At 34.4% G+C, this 25,755-nt stretch overlaps 2 protein-coding genes across 23 annotated transcripts; both read right to left on the bottom strand.

Moving 5' to 3' along the window:
- Positions 1-13,156: 13,156 nt before the first annotated feature.
- Positions 13,157-16,918, bottom strand: LOC118062623 (protein ROOT INITIATION DEFECTIVE 3-like). 22 transcript variants are annotated; one of them, XR_012169116.1, is made up of 8 exons: positions 16,627-16,918; positions 16,484-16,547; positions 16,260-16,309; positions 16,002-16,121; positions 15,816-15,900; positions 14,898-14,990; positions 14,189-14,285; positions 13,930-14,061 (listed from the first exon to the last, which is right to left on the bottom strand). XR_012169116.1 is itself a non-coding variant. In XM_073407401.1 (4 exons), exons 1-4 carry the CDS (start codon positions 16,130-16,132, stop codon positions 13,566-13,568), a joined length of 369 nt encoding a protein of 122 aa, XP_073263502.1. In that variant the 5' UTR covers positions 16,133-16,253; the 3' UTR covers positions 13,157-13,565. The 22 variants fall into 22 exon arrangements, 1 of the variants encoding a protein (XP_073263502.1); XR_012169121.1 differs by lacking the exons at positions 13,930-14,061; positions 14,189-14,285 and adding an exon at positions 13,157-13,618; XR_012169118.1 differs by lacking the exon at positions 14,189-14,285 and having other exon boundaries at positions 13,930-14,032.
- Positions 16,919-23,635: 6,717 nt separating this feature from the next.
- LOC118062621 (heat stress transcription factor B-4) lies at positions 23,636-25,154 on the bottom strand. The gene is made up of 2 exons (XM_035076457.2): positions 24,653-25,154; positions 23,636-24,524 (listed from the first exon to the last, which is right to left on the bottom strand). Exons 1-2 carry the CDS (start codon positions 24,899-24,901, stop codon positions 23,679-23,681), a joined length of 1,095 nt encoding a protein of 364 aa, XP_034932348.1. The 5' UTR covers positions 24,902-25,154; the 3' UTR covers positions 23,636-23,678.
- Between the last annotated feature and the right edge of the window lie 601 nt (positions 25,155-25,755).

The raw sequence follows: 25,755 nt of genomic DNA, 5'->3' as shown, positions 1-25,755 counted from the left end.
CGGTGAGAATCCGGTGCCGCTGGATGTATTGGTAATGCAAACGTAAGCGCCGGGAGAGACCTCCTGTATTATTATTCAACGTGTTGCATAATCCTGATCATGACAGCATCTACCCCCTAAATTAACCTCCTCCTCTCATAGAAACGGAACGCTCTTCGAGACGGATCAGGTTCTGCTGAACATGTGCTGGCATTGCCTAAACAGCTTTCCAAAGAGAGAAGTGCGACTTTAATGGCCGCCCTTTCATCACTACCTTAGCTGCTTTAGATAGATGGAAAAAGGATGCTTAGTTAAATATGTTTCCTTTTCTCTTTGGTGAATTGATCATGTTATGAAATAAATGAATCACAGTACTGTGATGTAGAATCTGCTATGTAAAATATAACGTCAAAAATAGAATATGGGCTGGTTATATTTTTTTGTAATCAACAGTTATTGATTAAAAAAAAATTTATGTAATTATTTTTTGTTTGATCAGGTTTTTATTTATAAAAATAATTACATTAAAATTTTATTAAGTATAAAAAATAAATCAAAACCGAATCAAAACTGATTTCAACCGACCAATTCAGTTCAATTCGATTATTTTATATTAAAAATCAAAATACAAACGATCGAATTTGATTCGGTTCGATTATTTTGATTTGGTTTGGTTATTTTATATTAAAAAAAAAAATTATATTGTTTTTTGGGCTTTCTAATGGGTTTTAGTTTCAGTTTGGTTATGTTTTTTTATTTTGGTTTGATTTTTTTAATTCGGTTCATTTTATTTTTAACTAAAATGGTTGGGTTTGGTTGAGATTTTTTGGTTTTAGGTTTATGAAACCGAACTAAACTGAATATATTTTTTCAATAATCTAATTGTTTTAATCAGTTTTTTTATGATTTAGTTTCAGTTATTTTTTTTATTTTTTTAATTTAATTAATTTATCAGTTTTTTTCTCAACCCTAAAAAAAATATCAATTCCTAAATAATTAGCGAGAATTACTGCATAGAGATAGAAAAAAAAAAAAAAAAGCAAACATTTATTTTTGTCATCCCTCGTCTTGTTGTTGAAAGATAGCTAAGGTCTCGGTGATTTAGGAAAACAGCCTGTGAAATTAACTATAGAGAGGCAGCACCATGCCGACACATACATTCAATTTTCAAGGTTTAATTATATTTTTTTTATTATGACGTATTTAAAATTATAGCAGTAGTTATAATTAAAAGTTTTTTTTATTTAAAAATATATCAAAATAATATTTTTTATTTTAAAAAAATATTTTTGAAATCAATATATTAAAATAATTTAAAAATATAAAAAATAATTTTTAATAATATTTTTTAAAAATACACAATTTCAATCATATTCCCAATTAAACAAATTTTATCACATGAAAAATATTTTCCTTCGAAAAAGCAAATTATAGATGAAATGTCAATTCATGTAGACAAGCCTGGAGATCGAAGTAGATGAAACCTCTCCTTTTTCACTTTTACGGTTTCTAACAATCGACAATAATAAAACGGAGACAACAAATTTGCTGTTCAGGACAATTTCCTTTCAAATATTTAACGTCCTATTTTTTAAAATTATAATATTATATTTTTAAGGAAAAGAATTTCTCAAAATTTCGATCCCAAATCGTGGCTAACTTTTATGGACCCTTACTTGTCCTTGTCTAGAATTGTGGTTCAACCATGATTTTAAGACTTTTTAAAAAAAATTTAGTTTTAAAATAATTTTTTTAAATATTTTTAGATAGTTTCAATATGTTAATATTAAAAATAAAATTTTATAAATAAAAAAAATATTATTTTAATTTATTTTTAAATAAAAAAATACTTTAAAAAATATTATCTACGCTTTCAAACATATCTAAAATATAATGTAGATTTTGATAAAGAGACAAGGGGTCTGCGAAGAGTGTTAACGGATAGGGCCATTCAAAAGGACAAGGATGCTTGTGGTAAGATTCCACGGAGAAGAGGAGGCCAAATATATATATATATATATATATATATATATATGCTAAAAGAATATAGTGTTTTGCTAGTAGCACAATTGAGATTTCTCTCCAATTGTGTTTTTTACTATTATTTTTTATTTTTTTATTTTAAATATTTATCACTCTAGACCAATTTATATTATTCTTTTTATTTTTATCTTCTTTTTTTGTAATTTTTCCCTTTTTCTTTATATTTTGTTTTTTTAAAAACAAATTATTACACAGAGACTAAGAAAATGGTGTTTTTATATAGCAAATGCAATAATGTTTCATTTTTTCTCCTATGTTAAAAACAAGCTAAAAATATTATATATTTTTATTAACGTATATGATCCTTATTATATTTTATTATATGTAAATATTAATTTTTTTTATTCTTAGTTATATTTTTTACCCGCAGTTAAAAAAACACTTTAATATCACTTACACATTAATTTTTTTGTGTTAAAAAAAAATTATTTGATTTACCACTATAGTATGACAAAAACTCTGACAGAGTTGCTTAACAAAGCCATTATCAGAGGCACTAAACAGCTACTCACTGGAGTTATGTCTTATGGTAACAAGATCTTCTAGTTTTTGAATGTGAAAAAGAAGAATAGAGAACAAGTTGAAGAACAGAGAAATTGGAGAAAACAAGTTCTTTTTATTTAAGAGGCTTATCCTTCGAGGTCTATCCTCTTAAGGTTCTGCCTTTTAATATTACACACGGCCTCTATTTATACTATGTTGAGGCTTCTTGCTTACATCATGCATTACATAAGAAAGTACTCAAGCACACTTAATAATACACCCCTATAATACAAACGACAAACTAATACTACTATCAACCGACAATAGGTTCATGATCTGGAGAGAGATTCTGATCTGATAGGGTGTCCTGATCACGAATAGCTTGGACTTGTAGGGCCAACACATACTCATCATCAGCAAGCATTTCCATCTCATGTGGTTCCAACAGCTTTGGTATGCCCAGAATTATCTGCTTGAGTTTTTTGTTTTTGTATTGCATTTGCAAGTCATAGAGATGAGCAGTGTACTTGGGGTCATAAAAGTCATAATCAATTTCTTCATCAGGGTCTGTTCCTTTGGGCCACACTTCATCCGGAATAATGTTGTTTTTGAGGCACATAGTTTTTTGCAAGGTTCTGAGTTCTGGGAGGTTATCCAAGGGGTTTTCATACAAGAAATATGTATGAGTTTTGTAGAGTTCAGCTTGTGGAAAACTCATGACCAGATTATCTGCAGAAGCTTTGAAGGGCCTGTGGAATGTGAAAATTGAAAATAAATAAGCAAAAGCTTGCTTAACAGACTTGTTGCAACGCAGACTGCGATGTACTTCAATCCAGCAGGTTTGTGGTTGTGAAAACTTGGATTTCTCCTGTTCAAGAAGGGAGATCCAGTGGGGTGGGTTGTGGAACCAAGTGAGGAATTTAAGGGTGTAGTACCAAGAGTCTGCTGGCCAGGAAGTCTTGTGGAACCGAGAGAGAAAATAGTCAGTTGGAAACTCTACAGCAACATGATAGAGGTGGCAGAGATACCACAAGAAAAAGTAGAGTTCTTTGGGAAACAAGCCAGAGGGTTTGAAAGTGAAAAGGTGGATGAAAGGGTACTTGGGATGGATGCCTAGGCTTTGGAAGCAAAGGGAAGTCATATCGTAGTGAATGAGGAGGTGGTTTTGGAGGCTAAATAATTTGTCTTTAGCCTGCAGGTTAAGAGTGTGGTTAAGGACCATGTTTTGAGCAAGAGGGGGTAAATCATCTGTAGGGAAGTCTTGTTCAGTCGGAGGTGGATTGGAAGAGGAAGCCATAAGGATCAGTGGAAGGAGTAATGTTTGTGATTTAGGTGGTCTGGTAAGCATGTCTGGAATCAAGTTCTTGGTCCCCTTTATATGCTCGACGGTGAAGGTGTACTTGGAAAACCACTCTGCTAATCTCAGAAGCTGTGGATGAGGAAGCATCTTGCGTCGGAACTGTAGCATTTTTGGAAAAGAGGAACAGTCCATAATTACTGTAAAGTGATATGCTGCCAGTGAAATTCAAATTTTTGGATGCCATACTTTACAGCTAATATTTCCTTGAAAGTGGAGTGATAGTGAGTTTCTGACTCCTTGAAAGACCCACTTTTGTAACCGCATATGTGTCGGTGGCCATCTTTATCTTCAAGAAGGACAGCACTCCAGTACTGGTCACTGGCATCAGTTTGGAGTATGCGGTGTCCTGTTGATGGAATGACTAAGGCAGACAGATTTTGTGTGGCTGTCTTTAATTTCTTGACAGCTTGTGTCTGCTTTTCTGTCCAAGGGCCCGCATCTTTTTTTAGCATGAGCTGAAGTGGCCTTGTCAGTTGTGCAACTCGAGGAATAAAATTTCTAAGATATTGAACAATGCCAAAAACTGTTGGACTTGCTTTCTCGTGAGGGGGCCATCTGAAAACTTTTGAAGTTCTTCAGCTATATGGGTGCCAGGTGTATAAGCACCATCTGCAAAGACCATGCCAAGAAATTCAATTTCCTTCTGACAGATAAGCATCTTACTTTCAGAAAGCATAATGCCATGTTGGTGGACGAGCTCTGCGAATTGTTTTAACAGAGTAGCATGTGACTCCTCGTCTTTTGAGAAAAGTAACACATCATCAATGTAGACTAAAGCTGAGGGGAGCATGGGTTCAAATATTCGGATCATGGCCTTTTGAAATAAAGAAGGTGCCACTTTGAGACCAAAAGGCATGACTCGCCATTGATAATGATGGTCTGGTATGCAGAAACCTGTTTTGTGACGATCTTCAGGATGAATGCCAAGTTACCAAAAACCAGCCTTGAGATCAAACTTAGAAAAGACCTTGGCATTGTGAAGACAGGAAAATAATGTCATTGTATTTGGCAAGGGGAACTTATCGTCTTGGAGGAAATGATTCAAAGGTTGATAATTAATTACCAGCCTAAGCTTGCCACATTTTTGTTCGGACCTTTTATTAACATAAAAGGCTTCACAGGACCATGGGGAATTTGTAGGTTCAATTAATCCTTGAGCCTGTAATTGGGCACATTCCTCTTGAGCCAACATTTTATGCTCAGGATTCATCCCAGAGTGACTGGCTTTTGTGGGATTGATGTCCTCATTAAGCTTGAAAGGAAGCTTAATGAAAAACTGTGGATTTTTCCATAATGGATGAGAACATTTGGCAAGAAATTCCTGATGAGAGTTTGAACATGAGTTGTGGATGATTTGAGCTTTGATGAGGGCAATGTAGTCTGTGGAAGAGGGTTGCATTTCATATAATGAAGGGGTGAGAGTATAAGGAAGGAAATGGGCTTTATACTGAATACCTCCAGGGAGGATCTTGAACTTGGATTTGAAGTAAACATCAAACCCAATAACTAAATCTTTGCCAGGTAAAGGAGATCCAAGGACATGAGTCTTGACTGAGCATTGGGGCAAGATTTGTATGGTAATGGGCTTTTTTGTTTTGTATTGGGTGCAAAAGACTTGGTTGTCAGCAGCTCGGAAGTATTCTTTATGAGTAACCCAACAATATGGTGGAAGGACTTTAGGGTTAAGAATTGTTCTGTGGGCTCCTGTGTCGAACAAAGCTATGGCTTTGATGGGTTTGACATAGGTGGATGTAAGAATAGTAACAGGGGCTAAGGGTATTGGATGTGAAGGGGGAATGGTAGTTTAGGCTTGGTAAAGTTCATATATCTCATCATCAGAACTTTCATCTGCCACAGCTGCTATGGTATCAGGAGTAATCTCATCCGTGAGTGAGAATAAAGATTCGACCTCATCATCATCAGGATTGAACTTGGTATTTTGGGCCAAAAAATCAATTAACTTCAAGGACTGGGCCTTCTTTTGTGGACAAGCTTTGGCAAAATGGCCTTTACGCTTACAGATGAAGCATCTATTGGAGCTGGAAGTGAAATGCTTGGGGCATCTAGTATGGCGACGTCGTAAGAACTTCCATTTTTTCTGGCGGCCATTAAAAGAGGATCGGTGAATTTTCTTGAAATGCTTCTTCTTCTTCAAGGGACAATTGCAATCAGCATCATCTGAGCATTTGATTAGCAAGTCTGGTCTTTTGCAAGCACGGAGCATGGTTTTATCAGGCTGTAAAAGCTTGGTAAAATATTTGTGTTGGTCACACATTTTGTTAAGTGCTTCTAACACCTGATGAAATATTGTGCCGAGAGATTGATTGTCAATAACTTCTTTTCTGGTTTTGAATAATCTGAAGGTTTCTTTAGCCAGATCTCTAGGTATGGATGCCAAAAAGGCATGCTTAAGGCTTGGATCATCAGGACCAGAAAGAATATGGTATCTGCGGCACATGTCTTTAAAATGTTTTTCAAGATCAGATCTCAAATAGGAACAACACTTCATTTTAAAATACTCATACCGTGCTATTTCCTTGTCATTTAAAGCTTCTCCAAGAAATTCATAATGGAGCCAACCCAAAGCTTCAGAAAGAGATGCACTATTCACGAATTGCATTTGCCGATAATCTCCTAGGGCATGGAACCAATCCCATAAGGTGCCAGAGAACTTGGCAGAGAACTGTTGTAATGCATCTCTGAGGGTTACACCATCCTTAAGCATATAGCTAGTAAGCCAGGAATGAAATTCAAGGATTCTGTCTCGCCATTTGACTCTTGGTATATCATCCAGAGTAAAGTAGCCACTAGTGCTTGAAGAATGGATATGGGTTTGAAAATGGTGTGGATTGAGATTTATTTCATCATCACTGCTAATTGGTTCATCCACACTTACTCTTGTGGTAGAAGTTGGAGGAGGTTCTTGCCGAGTTCGTGAGGATTGAGGATCTGATGAATGTGCTGTAGAAGGATCAACCATTAGTAATGGTGGCATAGAGCAAGTGGAAGAATCATCTTCAGTAAAAGATTCTTCAGAAGTAACAAGAGTTTCATCATCAGGAGTCTCTTCTTCAGATGTATGAGCAAGAGGTTCATGAGTAAGGATCTTAGAAATTGTCTGTTGGGAATATTTGGTGAGAAGAGATTGAATAGGATTGGAAGGCTGATTTGACTGGATCATAAGTTGATAAGGGTCCTGAGAGTCTTGGAAGGGGTCATCTGGTTCATGCTTTTTTGAGTCAAATGAGTCAGAGGATGAAGAGATGATAGGGGCTGGTGATCTGGGTTTTTTAGAAGTGGTTGAGATTGTAATTTTCCCTTTATCTCTTTTAGGAAGAGGTTTGAAAAGTTTTTCGGTGTCTGGGTTTCCAAATAGTTGAGGTGTATTAGGTGGAGGTTGTGGGTTGTAAGAAGAGGAATGTTTGGCCCAATAAGGGTCTGGATAATATGAAGTCATCCTATTCTGTGGAGGTTCAGGGAATGGTAAAGGCTTAGATTTGGATTTGGCCAATTCAGCCTGAAGAGACTTGAGTTGTATTTTGAGTGACTGAATCTCATGTTCCTTCTGAGGGTCTACATGTCTACCAGTAGAAGCTTGAAGGATTAAGTACTCATGGATGGTGGAGATTCTTTGTTGAATTTCAGCACACAGTTGCTCGAGATGTAGAATTCGAGAATCAACAGAGACTGTCATCTTTTTGAGATTAGTCTGTAACAGGTCAACCTTAGATTCAATTCTATGAAGAACAGAATTTTGAGTGATGGCATTTTGACTTTGCCAATTTAGCACTGCTTCGGCTTGTGTGACTTGTTTAGAGCGGCCATCAGCATCAACACCTTGAGGATTGTGAATTTGGGGAAGAGTTCGAACCCTGTCTTTGACCTGTTCTTGTAGGGCAGGAAAATCATCATCATAAGAGTTTGTAGGTTGATACATGGAGAATGTGGGGACTTGTTCAGGAGGTTCCCAAGAGGGAGGAGTATATTTGACAAGGTAGTCAAATTTTCCAGAAGGTTGCCCCAAAGTGTCAATTGTTCTGTCACCGTGATTGTATCTGACTTTCAGCTTTTGCCCTGAGGATTTCCTTTTATGCTTAGAGAAGTCAGCTTCCAAGTCCTCATTACAACAGCTCTCACAGCTACAGATGTCCCAAAAAACATGGTTGTCCTGAGAAAAAACATAGACCGGGCAGCCATCCTTAGAGAAGGACTCTACAGGTACTGGAAGAGGAGCTGGAGCGGGTTGCACCATCGAAATGGAGGAGGAAAAGATTCCTGGTGGAGAAGTAGAAGATTCTCCTTTCTTGAAGATGATTTCAACAGTTTCATCAGCTTTTTTGGTGAACTCAGGTTCTGTGGATTGTATGGGGACAGAGCTTTGATGCAACTTTTCATAATTTGTAATCCAAGAAGAAGGGAGTAACTTTTGTAAGTCCTCTTTCGGGATTTGTCTCGGGACATGAGTACAGGTAGCTCGTTGATTGGTATCAACAGTGATAAGCAACGCATCATTGGTAACAGGGAGTACTAAATCAAAAGCATGATTTTGGACCCTGTAGGCCATTTGATAATGAAGAGTGCCTTGATAAGTGTCTTGAACTTGATCAGCACCAGTGATCTGTAGTTGGACCTTTAAAAAATTATGAAGTTGAGGATCGTCCAATGCCATATTAAAATTTGGGTAGAAAGTAACAACCACTGTACCACAATTGAGTGTTGTTTCAAGAGAACCTATGCATGCATGTTGATACTCTAGATATCTGGTATCTAGGAGAGCTAACCGGGCTGTAACAGGTAAACCTTTGCGGCCATGGTAAGACAAGGCTAGTCGAATAGCACCAAAATAAATATGCGTGTATCCTTGAGAAATCCATTGACCTGGAAATTCGGTTGGTATTTCAAGAGTAACAAATTGTTCCCGAGAAGTAGCAGGAATTTTATGGTGGTCAAAAGAGGAGGCTTGAACATATTCTTTGGCCACGCGAGAAGGTTGTTTGATGAGAGTCTTAATACTACGGATAACAGAAGGAGATTTTTTGACAAAAGCGTGATAAGGATTGACAAGAGGAAGATCGGTTTCAGAGATAAGAAGGATGAGGAGAAGATGGCGAGGAGGAGGTCATGGTCACCCACAAACCAGAGGAGCTCTGATACCACTATAGTATGACAAAAATAACTAGTAGATGGCTAAGGGAAATAGACATGCATGTTAACATTTTTTATATATATTTATTAACAAAGATAATTGTTTATTAATTTAATTAAATGGATGTATAGACTTTTAGATTTATAATTAAAATTCTTGTTGTAAAAAAAAAGGCATTTAAAAATCTTACATAATACTTTTTTTTGGGCTGAAAAAATTATCCACCCTAGGAGAAAACGCATTTCAAATAACTAGTAGATGGCTAAGGGAACTGGGAACGCATTAATGCTCAAACCAGAGATCGATGTCGATCAACTGTATATATTTTTTAATTACACAAAACATTCGATGAACATAGCCATTCCCATCCTCGAATGGAGCGCAAGTGCCTCATACATTACGAACATCAAACGAGTTTAGATAGTGAATTAATGTGCTGTACATGCACATGTACAGTTGGAAAATGCGATCTTCGGATAAACTGTGTTTATATCATGTTTTTTTCGGATTAGTCTATGATGCATTGTCTAACAGTAACCCTCCTTCTTGCGGTATTGTATGGGATTAAGAGAAGAGCTTATACATGGGTTTGATGAGTCGTCATCAATGGGACAGACAGACGCACGGTCGTGGTTTGCAGAGGTTGGCTAGGAAGAGGAGAAGATAGATCATAATTAATGAGAGAAACAGAAACAGAAACAGAAACATGTAAGTGTTGTTTGGTATTGCCTGCTCTCTTTCCTGCAACACCAACACAAAACACCCTCTCCCATCCACTCCTGCAGATTTTAAAAAACTCTGTCCCGACTCCAGATTGCTGACGCCTACTCTTTCTTATTAAAATACTGAATAATTTAAAGTTCTTATTCGAACAAACAAATAAATAAATAATTAAAGTAGTTTTTTTTTATGTATATCAAGAAGGCATGAATAAAGAGACATGTTCTCTGCAAGGAGAGGTTCGATAGGATAAAAGGAATCCTGGGAAGAGAGATTTTGTTGTTGGGTTGTTTTTTTTTATATATATATAAAAAAAACTTGGCATTATCACCATTGCCCTACCTTATCTTCTCTTCCCCACATCCCCATTCAATAATTTATAGTGAATGCCTAATAAAATAACATCAAAACCAAATATTCTAATAATTATTTGCTTCTCCCACTTTCTTCAACTAGTTCCCTCTCCCATCGGGAACTGCAGGCTGAGAGTGTGAGATGAAAAGGAACTCTTTTTTTTTTCTTTTTTCTTTTTTTATGATATTAAGTTAATAAAAAATGGTCTGGCATTTCTTCTTCACCTCTCGCTCTCTGCATGGTTTTCAACACCAACTTGGATCGTTTTCTAATTGCCAAATTCCTCAGACCAAACAGTCATAGCATCTTTGGCGTTTAGGGATTGTTATGGCTTTGAAGTTTTTCGGTATTCTAGCATAGTAAATTTTTTTTTTTTGATAAATGATGATTTCCTTGAAAATTGAAGTAGCTTTTGGCAAGATTTATGTTTTAAATAATAATATTTTAGAGTGGGACTATAGCACATGAGTCTTGTCTAATCATAGAAAAAAAGAGTTAAAAGTATAATTTTACCTTGATAATTTAAATGAGAAAATATTATTAATATGTGTATTAATAAGAGATAAATATCTCTTACATAAACATTAATGTTAATAAAAATATAATGGGCCCTCAACAAACTTTTATACACTACCTCTTACAAAATATTAATATCGATGAAAATATGATAAGTACTTAAAGGACATTTATATATTTTCCTTACACAACATTAATGTTGATAGAAATATGGTTGCTCTTAAAGGACTTTTATACATCTAAGAGTGTTGGGAGAGTATGATCTAAAATGTAGCTGAGTTCATGGTGAATGAACTCTTCCTTAGGTTGAGCCCATGAGGGATGAGCTCTTCTCTTAGGTCAAGCCCATGAGAGTCAGGCTCTTCCCCTAGGATAGGCCCATGGTTTTTTGTTCTTCCATAAGGCCGAGCCCATGAGGGTTAGATTCTTCCCCTAAGTCGAACCAATGAGAGTTAGGCTTTTCCTGTAAGTTGAGCCTATAAGAGTTGAGCTTGTTTTCTGGGCTACACCCATGAGGGCTGAGCTCTTCTCTAAGGTTGGGGCTATTAGGGCTGAGTCTAGACATATTGCCTGAGACCATGGGTTTTTTTTTTGGCATTGGGGGGGGGGGTGGGCTCGTTGAATTTGGGTTTATCAATAAAATAACATATTGTAAAAAATATTTAGAAAAATAGCACAATTTAGAGAGTCACAAATGATATTTGCGATCCACGAATCCCAAATGTAATTTGTTACTTTCTCAAGTTACAAAATTATTGGACACAAGATTCAATAAAAAAATATATATAAGAAAGAAAAAAACAGAAAAAGACGTTAGAAGCACATCAAGACTTGTATGATGACACCACCAGTATTGTTGGAAAGATTTTAATGGGACGAATCCAATAATACCAAGAAAAGTCACAAACAATGATTGGAGTTGGCCATATGACCTGTCCAAAGACAAGTGAGCCCCGATACCTTTAGACGGCTTATGTGATTTACTTCGTTCACTGTTTGTAACTTTTTTTGTGTCATTGAATTCATCTTGTCGAGATAATTTCAAAGGTATTAGTGGTGTCGTCATCAGAGCTCGGTGTGCCTCTAGAGTTATTTTATTTTACTTTTCTCTCTCTCCTATTTCTTTACAAATTACGAGAGGAGAGAGAGAGAAACCCAAAAAAATGACACTAGAGGCACACCGAAGCTCTGATAAAGATACCACCAATATCGTTGGAAAGATTTTAATAAGATGAATCTAACAATACCAAAAAAGGTCATAAACAATGAATGGAGTGGACCACATGATCTGTCTAAAAGTGTTATGGCTCACTTATCTTTGGTTTGTTTGTGTGGTCCACTCTTGTCATCGTTGGTGACTTTTCTTGGTATTATTGGATTCATCTTATCTCAATCCTTTTAATGATATTGGTAATGTTGTCATCGAAATTTTGGTGTGTTTCCAATATTTTTTTTTTATTGAATTTTGTGTCAATCAATTTTATGATTTGAGAGAGTGGCAGAATGCACTCGTGACTAGCGACTCTTAAATGTCATTTGTAACTTTTTAAAACGTGCTGTTTTTCTAAATAATTTTTGCTTTGTGTTAATTAACATGTTAGAATCCTGAAAAACTCTATGGCTTTGGCGTCAATTTTTGGAGAGTACATTTTCAGAGCACTCGCCAGTCTTTCCTTCTATGAAAGCTAGCGTGTAGAAAGGGTCTGGTTGATTAGACTTTTTTTCAGGTAAATCTATAGATTCACCAGTGGTGTTTGCGTCACGAAACTACAGATGAGCTCGCAAGCTGAGTATTGCCTTGTATAGTAAATTTTGGGCTGCGCATTCTTTCAGCTCTTTGCATTTTTTTTTTTGTGATTGAATGGCTTTGAGCACACAATTACAACGCTCATCTGCGTCCACACATGGAGATTATGGTTAAAAATGTGCATCTATCATCAATCAAAAGGGAAACAGCTTAATACCTAGGGATATAATTTAAATCATGAATTTATTTCTTAAAAAATTATTAGTTCTACTACTATAAATTTTAGTGCTATTAAAACTTATTTTGTAATCGAGTTACATATATACTGGACCGGATATTCATGGTGGTGTAAGAAGAAGAAGAAGAAGAAGAAGAAGAAGGGAGGGGAGCCTACCTAATTATTCGTTTTGCGTCTTTATCTCCTTACATTTGCTGGAAAATCCTATTTAAATGTCTTAAACTCCTTCGAAATACTTACTGTACAAATTCATTTTCACCTATGACAAGAACTGCAATTCTCACCCTCTGCTAACCCCTAATCAAATAAGTAAACAGACAACGCTCATCATATGACTGCTCATGAAGACAATGATTCAAATCTGAGCACCCAATCATAATGGCACTTTGTTCCGCATGATGCTGTGGCAAATTCATGGGATTCTTTAAATTATGAACATCAACTTCATATACAAGGATAATAAATTCCAGAGGCAGGGGAATCAGGAAAACTAAGTTGACCTTCTCTTGGGGCATGAAATCCTTTAGTTGGGCTGAGGATGGTAAAGTAGTCAAACCCGCAATCGATAAAGAGTGAAAAATATGAGTGGTTAATCATCCAGCTTCCATGGAATGGCAGTAACATGATTGAAGCTCATCTGTCTGATAAAACTGTTACCGTAATCCTAATCTTGAATGTTGTTCCCAAATACCTTCAGGATGACTTGTTTTTTATGGTCAACAAATGAAAATTTCCGAAAAAAAGGACATGATTGTGAATAACTAAATCGGAGGTTCTCACCACTCATCGGATTAATGGCAAATACACTGACGGAAACTTTGAAGCCATTCGTGCAATGAGAAATCCTTTGACATCTCAGGTTAATATCTGATTTGCAGTCCCCACGTCATCTCCATCCAAGAGCTCGTCCTCGCAAAATTCATGCAAGTTGTCATACATTTTCTTCCACCTTTGAAGCATTTGCATTGATTGCGTGCAATCAAGCTTTAGCTTCTCCACCTCCATTTCGGCTGCAGCAGCTGAGCCTTGTTGCTGGAATCAAAATTTTGTAAATACAAGTTACAGAGATTCTACGCAGTTGGACAGAAATCAATAGGGAGCTCTTTCTAAAACAACAATCATCACAGTAACAGTACTGGAAAAATTGAATTTAGTTATCTGCATTAATAAAGTGAAAAAATGAAAAAATTTCAGCAATTAAGAACCTGAAGTTCTTTGATTTGACTATTAATCACTTGAGAGCTGATGCATGAAGAATCCAGAGGATTATTGCAAGAAGCCTGGAGATTAACTACTGCGTAACGATTTTCTCATCCGTTGTATTGATATATTTATTGAGCGGAGTTGTATTGATATATTTATTGAGCGGAGGTGGTAATGATGATCCATGCCTTCTTGAGGAAGCTTGAGCATTTGACAACATTGCGGGTTCAAGGACGCCATTCGCTTAACAACATGGATGTTGTTCACAGGACCTTTGAATCGTGCAATGTCAAATCACAATCCATAAATTTAAGCATAGAAAGAAAGAATAAAAATTAGGAAGAAGGCAAACACCATATGCAAATAAGCGAACGTAAGTCTAGGTAATTAGAACAAAACCTTTTTTTTGGGTCCCAAACTCGAATCATACCATCCTCCCTATCCAGCAAGCTATATATTTCCATTTGTATTATTTGCTAAGCAAGTAACAGTCTTACTGTTCAATACAAGGCATAAATAAGTATGTATAATAACAATTATTTAAGTGCTGCTGCTGATGCTTATTAATATCTAAAGATCATGTGGGAACCTTCTAAATAGCATAGGAAATCGATTCATTATCTTTTGAGTTGAAAAAAAATCTATGAACATCTCTAAATCTAGGAAAAAAACACCATGTTCCCCAGGAGTGAAAATTAAATCTGCATATTAATGGGAAACATTTCTCCAAAATATAGCATGTTCACAATCTCAAGATCTAGGCCCTTGTCAGAAGCAAGAATCGGTCATGCCATCATGACAATGAAGGGCAGCAATTGAAGGCACTGCTGACACCATGAAGAGTCTTGCTAAATAGCATAATTAAATACTATACAGTACACACTTGTTACACAGAACAATCAAATACTATACAGTACACACTTGTTACACAGAAAAATCAAATACTACAAAGCACGCACCTTAATTTCAATTAACAAAACAATCCAAAAGCAAGAGGCTGAGTTACTTGGTGGAAATGATATGAGCAATGAAAACATCGAAGGCAGAAAATTTACATGCTAGAAGATTGCCACATTTATGACATGAATCTGTAAGAAAAATCACAAACCTGTGACTAGGTAATGAACTGATGATGTGCAACCAGTGACTTTTGCTAGATGAGCTATCAGCATTGAGCGCAGCAATGTGTATCTTGCCATCTCTGCCACCAGCATAAAATACATGTTCACCAGGGTCCAATGTAATCGCATCAATTATAGAGGAAAACTATATATTTCTTAATAAGATTCTGTTAGATAAGCTCCACACCTAATACAATCCACATCGGAAAAAAAATCTAGCCCATATCATGGAACAAATTTAATGCAAAATATATGGATTCAAAAAAATTTGAAAGAGCGTACATTGCTTATAATAAATATACGTGGCTCTACAAACAGCATAAAAATTACATACAGTGAAGCAAAATTGTTTCCGATGATACAGTGCCAGTCACAGGATAATAGACAAACCACAAGCAATTTATAATCCTGAAATTGTACGCGATTTTCTTATTTGAACAAAAACAAAATTAAATAATTACAGTCCCCATTTAGGATAGAATCTTTCTGCACAAGGAACTGGATGGTCCTAGCCACTCAAAAACCATGCTAGCGAATAGGCACATCAAAGTATATCCTAAATTTATCAAAGAAACATGTTATATTTCCCCAAATTGGTACTGAGTAAAGAGTTTTAATCGGCTAAGGTTGTAAAACTAATTTGTTTAAAATGCATCACTTGCAAGCTCGACTCCAATTCTACGAGTGGCTCCCTTGACGACCTTTCTAAGCAATCAGATTCACTGAATACTGAACTCAATTATCATAATCCAATTATAGATCGATATCTTAATCCAATTAACATCTTATCAACTGATTTATCGATAGAAGTATGAATTAGTGTCTAAGTTAATGGAAAAAATTATAAATAACATGAAAACAGTGGAAAATAATCATTTTCAACAAAGATCACATCAACCTGTTACCATATCAGTGACACGCAAAGTATGTTCTTGAAAGCTATGCTCGTAAAGTGTGCTTGCCTGCTCTGTTTGATAATCATCAAATATCCTACCTTGTACAAAAGAAACTCAAGTATACTCCACAATCATCAGCATAAAAAATCAACCATTAACATTAAACAAAAAGCTATAAAAAAACAAAGGACGTACACGAGTAGTGACCAGACTCGAACAGATACATCCTCAGAACCAGAAACCAAAAGGGAATCATCTTCTGTAAAAACCAAGCAAGTAACAGTCCTGTAATGGGCACGCCATTTCTTAAGCAATCTACCCGTCATTCCATTCACACGACAGATATATCCCAACAGCCAAATTAGCAGCTCTTCGAACTAATTTCCGCTGGCCAAAATCAACAACCATATACGAAGAAAAGAAGAGAGAGAGAGAGAGAGCAAGAAAATTCACCTCCCCAAGGTAAATATTCCAGGATAAACCACCTCCAACAAGATAAGTGCCTTCAGGGGCGGAGCCAGGGGGTGGCGAGCAGGGGCCCGGGCCCCTGCAAATTTTTTTAAAATTTCCTATTATGTAATATTTTTAATTTAAATAAATAAACTTTTTAATAATAAATATTATTATATTTATTTTGGCCTCCCCTATAAACCACACCTCGCTCCGCCCCTGAGTGCCTTCACTATTAGCAACAAGCGGCTTTACCGGCTTCTCTGGGAAGCACTTAACCCCCACTTGAGGCTAATAAATGGATAGAAATGAAATATATTAGATTAAACATACTTAGATGAATTTAATCAAACAGTTCAAGTGCATATACCTTAGACCAGGACCAGTAGAGGATGGAGCATGAAGATGCTTTGGGGTCCTGAAGCTGGGAAGAGGCCAGGAAGCGGCGGCCGACGGAAGTAAAGCCGTGAGGAGCGGAGGCGTAGTTATTAATTTTTTTATATATAAATATATTAAAATAATATTTTTTTTATTTTTAAAATGTATTTTTAATATTATAATGATACATGAATAATAATAATATTAATTTAAATTTAAATTTAAAATTCAATTTTTTAAAATAAGCGGTAACAAAAAACAAAATGATGTAGTTTAGTTCACTGGACTTCCGCTTTGAAACAGTAGGCTTCAACCTTGAAACAATGACCAGCTAGATGCTTAAAGGTTGTTTTAAAGTATTTTTTTTATTTAAAAATATATTAAAATAATTTTTTTTTAAAATTTGTTTTGATATTAACAAATTAAAACAATACAAAAATATCCTAAAAAATTAATTTAAATCTAAAAAATATTTAAAAATATAATTGAACTATAATATCAAAAATAACATTAACTCGACATTGACATCGTAATACAAATTCAAGAGCACATTATGTAATTGCTACGAGCCTACCATTACAAAAACAACATATATTAAAACGGTTGTCTAAAATCATATACTAATCATTTTTTTCATTTTTATTCTTAATATTTTCTTAATAAAAATCCAATCTTTTATATTTAATTTCATGACAATTTTATCAAAATTTGTTAAGGTAAGAAAAAAAAATCAACAATAAAAAATCAAGGTGTAAAATAAGGAGAAAACTTATGGCTAATCTAAAATTTAAAGGAAATGTTTTTTTTCCATTCTCATATTTTTTTTTTCTTCAAGCCCTTATAGCTTTTTTCATTTAAATTTTAGTGCAAAAGTTGCTTTTCTTAACATTTTACTCATTGAGTTAGAGAGAGGGGAGAGAAAATCAAATGAAAATGATTATGAGAGAGAAAATGTTTTTTTTATCACTTTTCAACTATGAAACTCACATTTCTGGTATCAACATGTTTCATTCATAAAAATAAGTTTGATGGTGGTGAGTTTTTCATATGAACACATATGAAAAAGTAAATTAAGGTTGTTTTGGGAATGGTAGAGGATTTATGGAGGTTTTATGGTGTTTATTAGGTGTTTTGGGTTGAAAATTAAGTTTTTTTAAGGCTCATGCATGTTTGACCACCCAAGTCGTGCATTTGGCTTGACCTTTTTTTTAAATTTTATTTTTTAATATTTAATTGATTTTGAATTATTTTTCATATTTTTTTATCATATAAATAAATAAATAAATAAATGTTTTTGAATTTAGTGAAGTCTATAACTCAGATTACAAGTTTAACAGATTAATTAGAGTTAACTTGTGTCGATCTAATATGTTTTTATATTTATGTTAAAAATAATATCATTTTGAGATTTTTTTTAATGCCGAACATGCTCTAAATCACTTTAATTTGAAGATAAAAGGAAGAAAGAATTTATAAATTTATTATTTATACTTAATAAATGATATACTTATTCAAAAGCAAGGATAGAAAAGGTAATTTTGCTCTTTACCTCCACCTATTTATAAGTTATAACTTTTAATTAAAAACAATTTCTTTATTTTTCTTCCCTCATTTTCACCTCGATCCAAGCAAAACAAGGAAAATGAAATTCATTCCCTTTACATCCTCTCCTCTGTTTTATTTCACCCCCCTTTCTTTCCTTGATGATTTTGGCTCCCAAACACTATATTAGGCATTATTATCGCGATGATGGAACCATGTATGGATTAACAGCAGTACGGCCGCCATAGCAATACGTTTTCTTAATTAATTGCTTACCTATTTTTGGTATAATTAACAAATTATTAATATTGAATTGATCTGCACCGTGATAAAAAACATCATGTGCAACCCAAATCCATCTGCTATCTTCTCTACACGCAGGGAGGCTTCAGCAGATTTTGAGATCTCCACTGGTTTTAAACAACTTGTTTATGCACGATAAATTGTCTAACGCACAGAAGCAGCCTCGAGAATATGCGCTGAGCAGTACATTGCATGCTCCGCTTCTAATTTTTACAGCTGTTTGGAGAGCCTGTAATTAAACATTAAAACTGTCAAGACAGTACTTTAGTAGATAATTATTACAATGCCAAATTAAAAAAAAAAAAAAACAATTATCAAGAGTATATAATTTTTTTAACAGTATCATTAAGCAGTTTAATCTTAAAATTTATGAACTTTACTTTTCTTTTCTTTTTTAGCTTGAGTTTTAAATTAAACTACGGGAGACCTGATCTAAAATGAATTATTTAATTTAATGGGTTAAAAAATAATTTTAATAACAGGTAAAAACATGATATAACTTAAAATAAATAAATAAACATGATATAAATTATAAATAATCAATAATTTTTTTATATATTGAGACAATATCAGATTGGATCGACCTTGGTCATCCTACAACCTGAGTCATGGACTAAAAAAACATATCAGATTTGATAGGTAAACCCATTAATCCTGTAAATTGGGTAACTCGTGTCAACACGCTAAACCCGTAAAACAGGTAATGGACTTCGTTATGATTAATAACTTTTTTTTCTAAACTATTATTTATTTAACTATATGATAACAAACAAAGATGATCGCAAAATTAAGCGTCAAACCAATATTGGGATTTTTTAAAAAACTATGATAAACTCATAGAAAGCAAAACAAAATAAACTATAAAACTAAATTCTCAATCAACCTAATACCGAAGGATAAAATTAAAAAAAATAAAATTTTAAAAAAATAAAGTCAAGCTCGTCATATTAGTAAACAAGCCCATAAACTTTCTAAAATTTAATAATGTGTTTTTTTTAAAAAAAACTATTTTATTTAATCATATGGTGAAAAGAAAAATAAAATGATCATATAATCCAGTTTAATTTTAAAAAAATTACTTTGCTAAACCTGCAAACAAGGCAACTAGAATTTCTTCATCAAATCTCATAAACTAAGTTATTAACTTCGAAAAACTTAATAATCTAATATTTTTAATAATTTTTTTATTTAACTAAATTCTTTAAAAAATAAAGCATATCACGATGCTACTTGTGATACCCGTGAGCTCTAGTAGAAGGTGGTCCTTAAAAGGCATTAATTATTATCTGAATCATTAATTAATTTATCAGGGTTCTAATCTTAGGAGGCGGTGCTATGTAGTCGTGGATTATTTTAACATCGCATATGATTCAAAAAGCAGAATATTCAATAAGATGCAACGGTACTTTTTTCCACAGATCGGTCAGATGAGATGAGATTTCATCTCGTGAAAACGGAAAATAAGGAGGTACGAAAATTCACTAATTCCAGCAAGTGACCTGCCCTCTCAATGCAATGCAACGTTGCTTTGCCTTCTAGGAGCCTGCGGTGACAATTTCAAGACCCGTCACGACAACCATTACTAAAGTGGTGACGCGTATAGTTATTTATTTAATTTAACTTTATAAAAAATAGATTTTGTTGTGATGTTGAGATGTTTTTTTTATTTTTATTTTAATACCATGATAATTATATAAAAGATAAATTAAAAATAAATTATCAATTCTAAATCCCTATATATATCATATACAAATTAAATTAAAAAAAAATAATAATAACCAAACAAAAAAAAGAGCTCAAATGCAAGAAAAAATCATCACTGTAGATTACTATTATAATTTATAGTGCTAATCAGTGTGATGAAATAGTGTTTTCTCCATACCTTTTAGCTTTATATTTAATTGTATAATTTGTCGCGCTCTGCCGCAGGTTAAATTTTTTTTTTCATGTAAAAAAATATTTAAGTATTGTTAACATGTTTTTTATTAAAAAAAAAAAATTATATAGGGATTGATCCCTAATGTAAACTGGTCAATAAAACTATTGCTTGACTCAAAGATAGTTTTTAAAAAATATTAAAATGAAAACATATTAGATCGATGAGGATCAACTCAGATTAACTTGTCAAATCCACTATCTAGGTCATGAGACCCCAATAATCTTATAAAGAGCAAACAAAAAACTATTAAACTAAATTTCTAATCAACCCAATATTGAAGGATGTAATTAAAAAAAAATCAATAAAAAGATGAGTTGAGTCAACCTAAGTTAACTTATTAAACCTAGATCGTTAGAACGAGACAACCTCATAGAATATAATTGAAAAAAATCAACAAAAAATGGATAAAAAACCCTGATTCAATTGACCTAACCTATGACCTAGATAATAAGACCGTCATAACTCCATGGAAAGAAAAAATATATATTATAAAGCCCAATTTAATATCAACCCTATATTGAAGGATTATATAGGAAGAAAATGTAAAAAAATAGACAAAAACAATGACCCAAGTAAACCCGGGTTATCCTTTCAAACCCAGGTCATAAGACCGGGATAACACATAGAAAGCAAATTGAAAGAAAAAAATTTAAAAAATATAATTCTCAATTAACCTAATATTGAAGGATGAAAATAAAAAAAAATCAATTTATACAAGGACAAAATAAACTCGAGTCAACCTATCTAACTTATAAAACTCACGACCTAGATCATGAGACCGTGATAACCCCATAGAAAAAAAATACAAAAGCAAATATAAAGTATAATTCTTAATCAACTCGATATTAAAAGATGAAATTTTTTTTAAAAAAAAACTTAATTAAAAAAAGATAAAAAGATACTGAATCAACATGACTAACCTTCAAAACTCGCAATTTAAGTCATCGAATCGAGAAATCCTATAAAATAAATTGAAATAAATTATGAAGTTCAATATCATGTAAATTCAATGTTAGAGGATAAAATTAAAAAAAAATCCTCAAAACTTTTGAGGACAAACAAAAAAAAACCTTGACTTTTAATTATGCATTGCTAGATTGAAAAGCTAATTTCTTCCAGTACAGGTTAAATATTTAGAAAACTAAACCTAGTTAGGGTAGGCTATATGTATATGTAGGGCATGGCCTCGTGGGAAACTTCGAGGAGAAAAGGGAAAACAATTTGGATACAACTAGCTAGTTTTTTTCTTTTTTACAGCCTTATATTTATTTATTATACGCATCCACCCTGCATTATATAAATCCTTATCGGTAGTATGAATATGTGGTATATGTCAAAAACTTGTCAATAAAGTGTTGTACAAAAAGAAGCCTAAGGAAATGTCAACAAACTGCTATCAAATTAAAAGACTAGACGAAGCATAACAAGTCTTTTTAAATCCCATCTCTCTCTTTTCCTTTTTTCTTAAAAAAAAAAAAATTGAAACTTTGATTCAAAAGACCTGATTTCGATGGTCGCTGTTAGGCAGCAACACTCAAACACCTTCCTTTAAAGCATCTTTACTGGATGATCCGTATCCACTTTTGGATGCCCCATCACCCAACACTCCTTTTCAACCTTCTACGAGTATATAGACTGACGTGTCATCTCATTTATGTATTCTACATCACGCAGGAACTTTCATGTCACGTGCGATACCTCCCAAGTCCTAAAAAGGACAAAGGCTCGGAGAAGGGGGCGTAGGCATAGGGGTACTTTTTTGTCAAATAAGAAAAACTAGGGTTAGGGTTTTGTATGTCGTATGAGAGGTATACATTGCACGACAAAGAATACTATTTGTCTACCTTAGATAAAATGGACTTTTCTCAACACATGCTCCCATCTCTGTCTCTTCAGAGCTTCTCTGTCTCAGACATTAAATAATCTTCGTGAAAAATACACAAAAAAACAAGCCAACAAAAACAAAGGAAGATTAAAACCCATGCCAGTAGAAATGTATAGTCGAACCCACTTTACAAGGCGAAGGCATGCATAAAAAGAGACGGGGTTTTTAAGCAAATGCTGGTTTGTTTAGCTAACATTGATGAAGACTCTATCTTTATGGGGTTGTAGCATGGAAGAAGAAAAACTGAGAAGGATTGGAAATGGTGAAAACAGGGATGCATGTGTTGTAAGGAAAGAGAAGATGGGATCCAAAGGGAGGTTCGAGGAAGCTGATCGGCTACTTAAAGTAGGTAAAAGCAAAGGTTTCTGGTCCTCAGAAGAAGTATAGAAGCCTTGATAGAAACATTTCAAACCACTTTATTTTTTAGTCAGTTTCTCTTGCATTTCGCTTTCATCGAACAGGCCGCTCTTTTTTTTTTTCTTCTTACTTTTTGAACCCCGTACTCTTTCATTACATCTGATAATTTGTAATTTTATTGCCGTCGACTGACAGTGCATACAAACGAGAAATGATGGCCTGCTTCTTTTCCAGATTAATTGTATTATAGAGACACAGTTTCTTTTCACATTGACAAATAATTATAGGAATAATTAATGATAATGATAGTTATTATGAAAAGGCTAATCATATTTTGAGAAATGAATGACCATCATCATATTGTCCTCAGCTGGTTAGCTGCCCTTTTATACTTTTGTTTCTATCCCATCCATCAGTTTTTGAATGTTTTGGAAGTATTTTGCAAGACATATATAGTGCTGCGTATCATACATTAATGGGACTAATCAGAGAAAGCCCTAGATGAACCCAGCTCTCAGCTATCCCCCCCCCACCCCCCCCAAAAAAAAAAAAAAAAAAAGAACCTAAAAGGAAAGGAAATTAATTAAGCCATCAAGACTCTCTCTTTCCCTTGCATTAATTAATGGAACTGAAGCTTACAGACATTAAATTCAGAAAGAGGAGAAGCAGGAGGAGAGAGCAATAAATTGCAAACAATCAAAATGAAAGGACATCTCTTTAGAAATGGACTTGCGATTTTTAAACTTGATTTGATTTGATCTTCATTCTAACCAAACCCCACCTGCATTCATGGCAGTGGGAGGAAATACCCGGCACTAAAGTTATATACAAGGTCACAAAAAACCAAAACGCACGCACACGCATGTTTCTCTCATTAACACGAGCTAGTAGCTACTATCATCTCAGACTATCTTAAGACTCAAAGAAGACAATGAAAATCAAACGAGAAATAAAATCTAAGAAAAGATATAAATATAAAACCCAAAAAGCTCAGATCTTTTGAATTGATTTGAAGATACTAACATCTTGAAAGAGGCATAAGATTCAATCCTAAATCATCCTTGTCCAACACCAAACGAGCCTTGCTAGTTTCCATATTTCCTGGATTAGAACCATACTCTGGGTGCAATCTTTTCTTTGTTTGTAATGGCACACCAAACAACTTGGTCTTGCAAACATTGTTGTTGGCTTCTTCAAGAATGGTCAAAGAGCTCTGTGAAGTAGTTGTAGGTGAGTTGATCAAAACATGAACTTGAGGGATTTGCTTAGGGTTAGTTGGAGCAGTTGTAGGATAGTACCCAAGAAGCTGGTTTAAGGGCTTCTGTACTAGAGAACCATTAGAAGTAACATGATTTGTTGTAGCATAAGGTGATGGGCCACAAAGAAGCAAAGAAGAAGAGTAGGAATTGCTGGGAGCAACAGGCTTGACATGATTTTGGACAAAGTAAATAATATCATTGTAAAGCTTTTTCATGTGCGCAAGCTCGGACATTAGCATATTGTTGCTTCTCCTTAATCTTTCATTATCTTCTGATAATGCAGAGACTGAACTATTAAATCCACCCCCACCACCAATAACTGTGGCGGTAGCAACTCCTCCTCTTGGTGGTGAAGTGAGAGGAGGTGAATCACACCAGTTGTTGGCTTGCTCATCTGAATCAGATGGAGAGATGCTGGTTCTGCTTGGGAAAGGAAAGAAACTGGGCCCGTTAACACCAAAAGGAGAATGTGGGTGGTGCTGATTAATGGCTACTTGTGGCTGAGCTGTTTTTCTTCTATGGATTTCACAAAGTAAATGTTTTTCTCCCTTCTTGAAAAACTCATTAGCGAACTCCCATCTGTCAGGTACAATCTTTCTAAACCCCTAATGCACCAAACACCCAAAAACAAACCCAAATCAGAGCCAAAATAAAAAAATAGAAAAAACAAAAAACGAAGACACAAAGTTTTAAAGAAAGGGCATATGATAAGAGTGATTGAAGTTATATTTACATAGGTATTGAGTTGCCTGACAAAGCTAGAGAAGTTGTTATGCTTGAAATAGTTAGGAAGGAGATCACGAGCAAACTCAGGTGGCCTCCAAACAACGAAAGTAGTGTCATCTTCACCCCAAGAAACTATGTGGTCAGTGGCTGGATCATCTACCAGTTGGTAGGTTTTGGTAAGGAAAGGAGCTGGGACTGATTTGTGGGAGTCTAATGAGAGTAATATGCCTTCACAGTTATCTAACATGAGAGCCATTGGAGATCAAAAGCGCCTGCTATTTTGCAGAGATAGAGACAGAGAGAGGTGTAAGAGAGAAACAGTGACGGTTTTGGATGTGATAGCTAAGGAAGAGAGTGTGAATATGGCGGTATTGTGAAGCTTGGGATGGGAGTCCTGGGTGTGGATTGAAATGTTGAAGAGGATGGAGGGATGTTTTTAAGTGTCTTGGTGATACAGTAAAATATTGTCTACAAGTTGTTTTTAAACTCTGTGAGTAAAAGAGGGGTGAATTCACAATAACGTTGGATAGTCTCCTCGGTTGTGTGGTGAGAGAGAATATGTGTCTGTCTGTCTGTCTAGAACTGTGAAATAAGGACCTTTCAAGACAAACCCGTGACCTCTCTCTCTCTCTCTCTCTCTCTCTCACATTGATCCCGCGCACAGCCACTTAAAATCAGGCACTGGAGGATGGTGCAGGCCTGCCTTTCTAAATTGAAAATGCCACCCTTCTCTTTTTTGAGTTTTTTTTTTTTTGCTGGATTAGAAAAAGGAAAAAAAAAGTATTACCTGGAAAAATAATTCTTAAACTAGTCGAAATTCCACATACATTTTTATAAAAATGCAATGGCATGAAATAAATTAAATTAATCTAATAGTTAGAAAAAAAATGACATGGCAAAAACAAAAAAAAAAATTAGAAAAAAATTAAAAAAAGAAAATGAATAAGACGTCAAAGATACAACAGAACTCCAATGATGAAATTTTTAGTACCATGAGAAAGATAACAACAAGATGAATACATAGATATCATCATGAAAGTCAATTTCAAAACTGGTGATGAGATACCAATAAATAAGCATGTTGCTATCTTTAAATTGCATGTGTGACTC

This window comes from Populus alba, chromosome 2 (genome assembly GCF_005239225.2).
Source record: "Populus alba chromosome 2, ASM523922v2, whole genome shotgun sequence".
NCBI lineage: Eukaryota > Viridiplantae > Streptophyta > Magnoliopsida > Malpighiales > Salicaceae > Populus > Populus alba.
The sequence above is the reverse complement of the archived record's forward strand: the minus strand, read 5'-3'. Positions and strand labels throughout refer to the sequence as shown.

Coding starts and splice junctions, on each gene's coding strand:
- LOC118062623 (XM_073407401.1), bottom strand. CDS start 16,132: ATGACGGGTAGATTGCTTAAGAAATGGCGTGCCCATTACAGGACTGTT. Junction 14,991..15,808: donor TGTCACTGATATGGTAACAG/GTTGATGTGATC, acceptor TGCTGGTGGCAG/AGATGGCAAGATACACATTG. Junction 13,619..14,897: donor AGTTCATTACCTAGTCACAG/GTTTGTGATTTT, acceptor TTTTGATTCCAG/CAACAAGGCTCAGCTGCTGC.
- LOC118062621 (XM_035076457.2), bottom strand. CDS start 24,901: ATGGCTCTCATGTTAGATAACTGTGAAGGCATATTACTCTCATTAGAC. Junction 24,525..24,652: donor TCAGGCAACTCAATACCTAT/GTAAATATAACT, acceptor TTGGTGCATTAG/GGGTTTAGAAAGATTGTACC.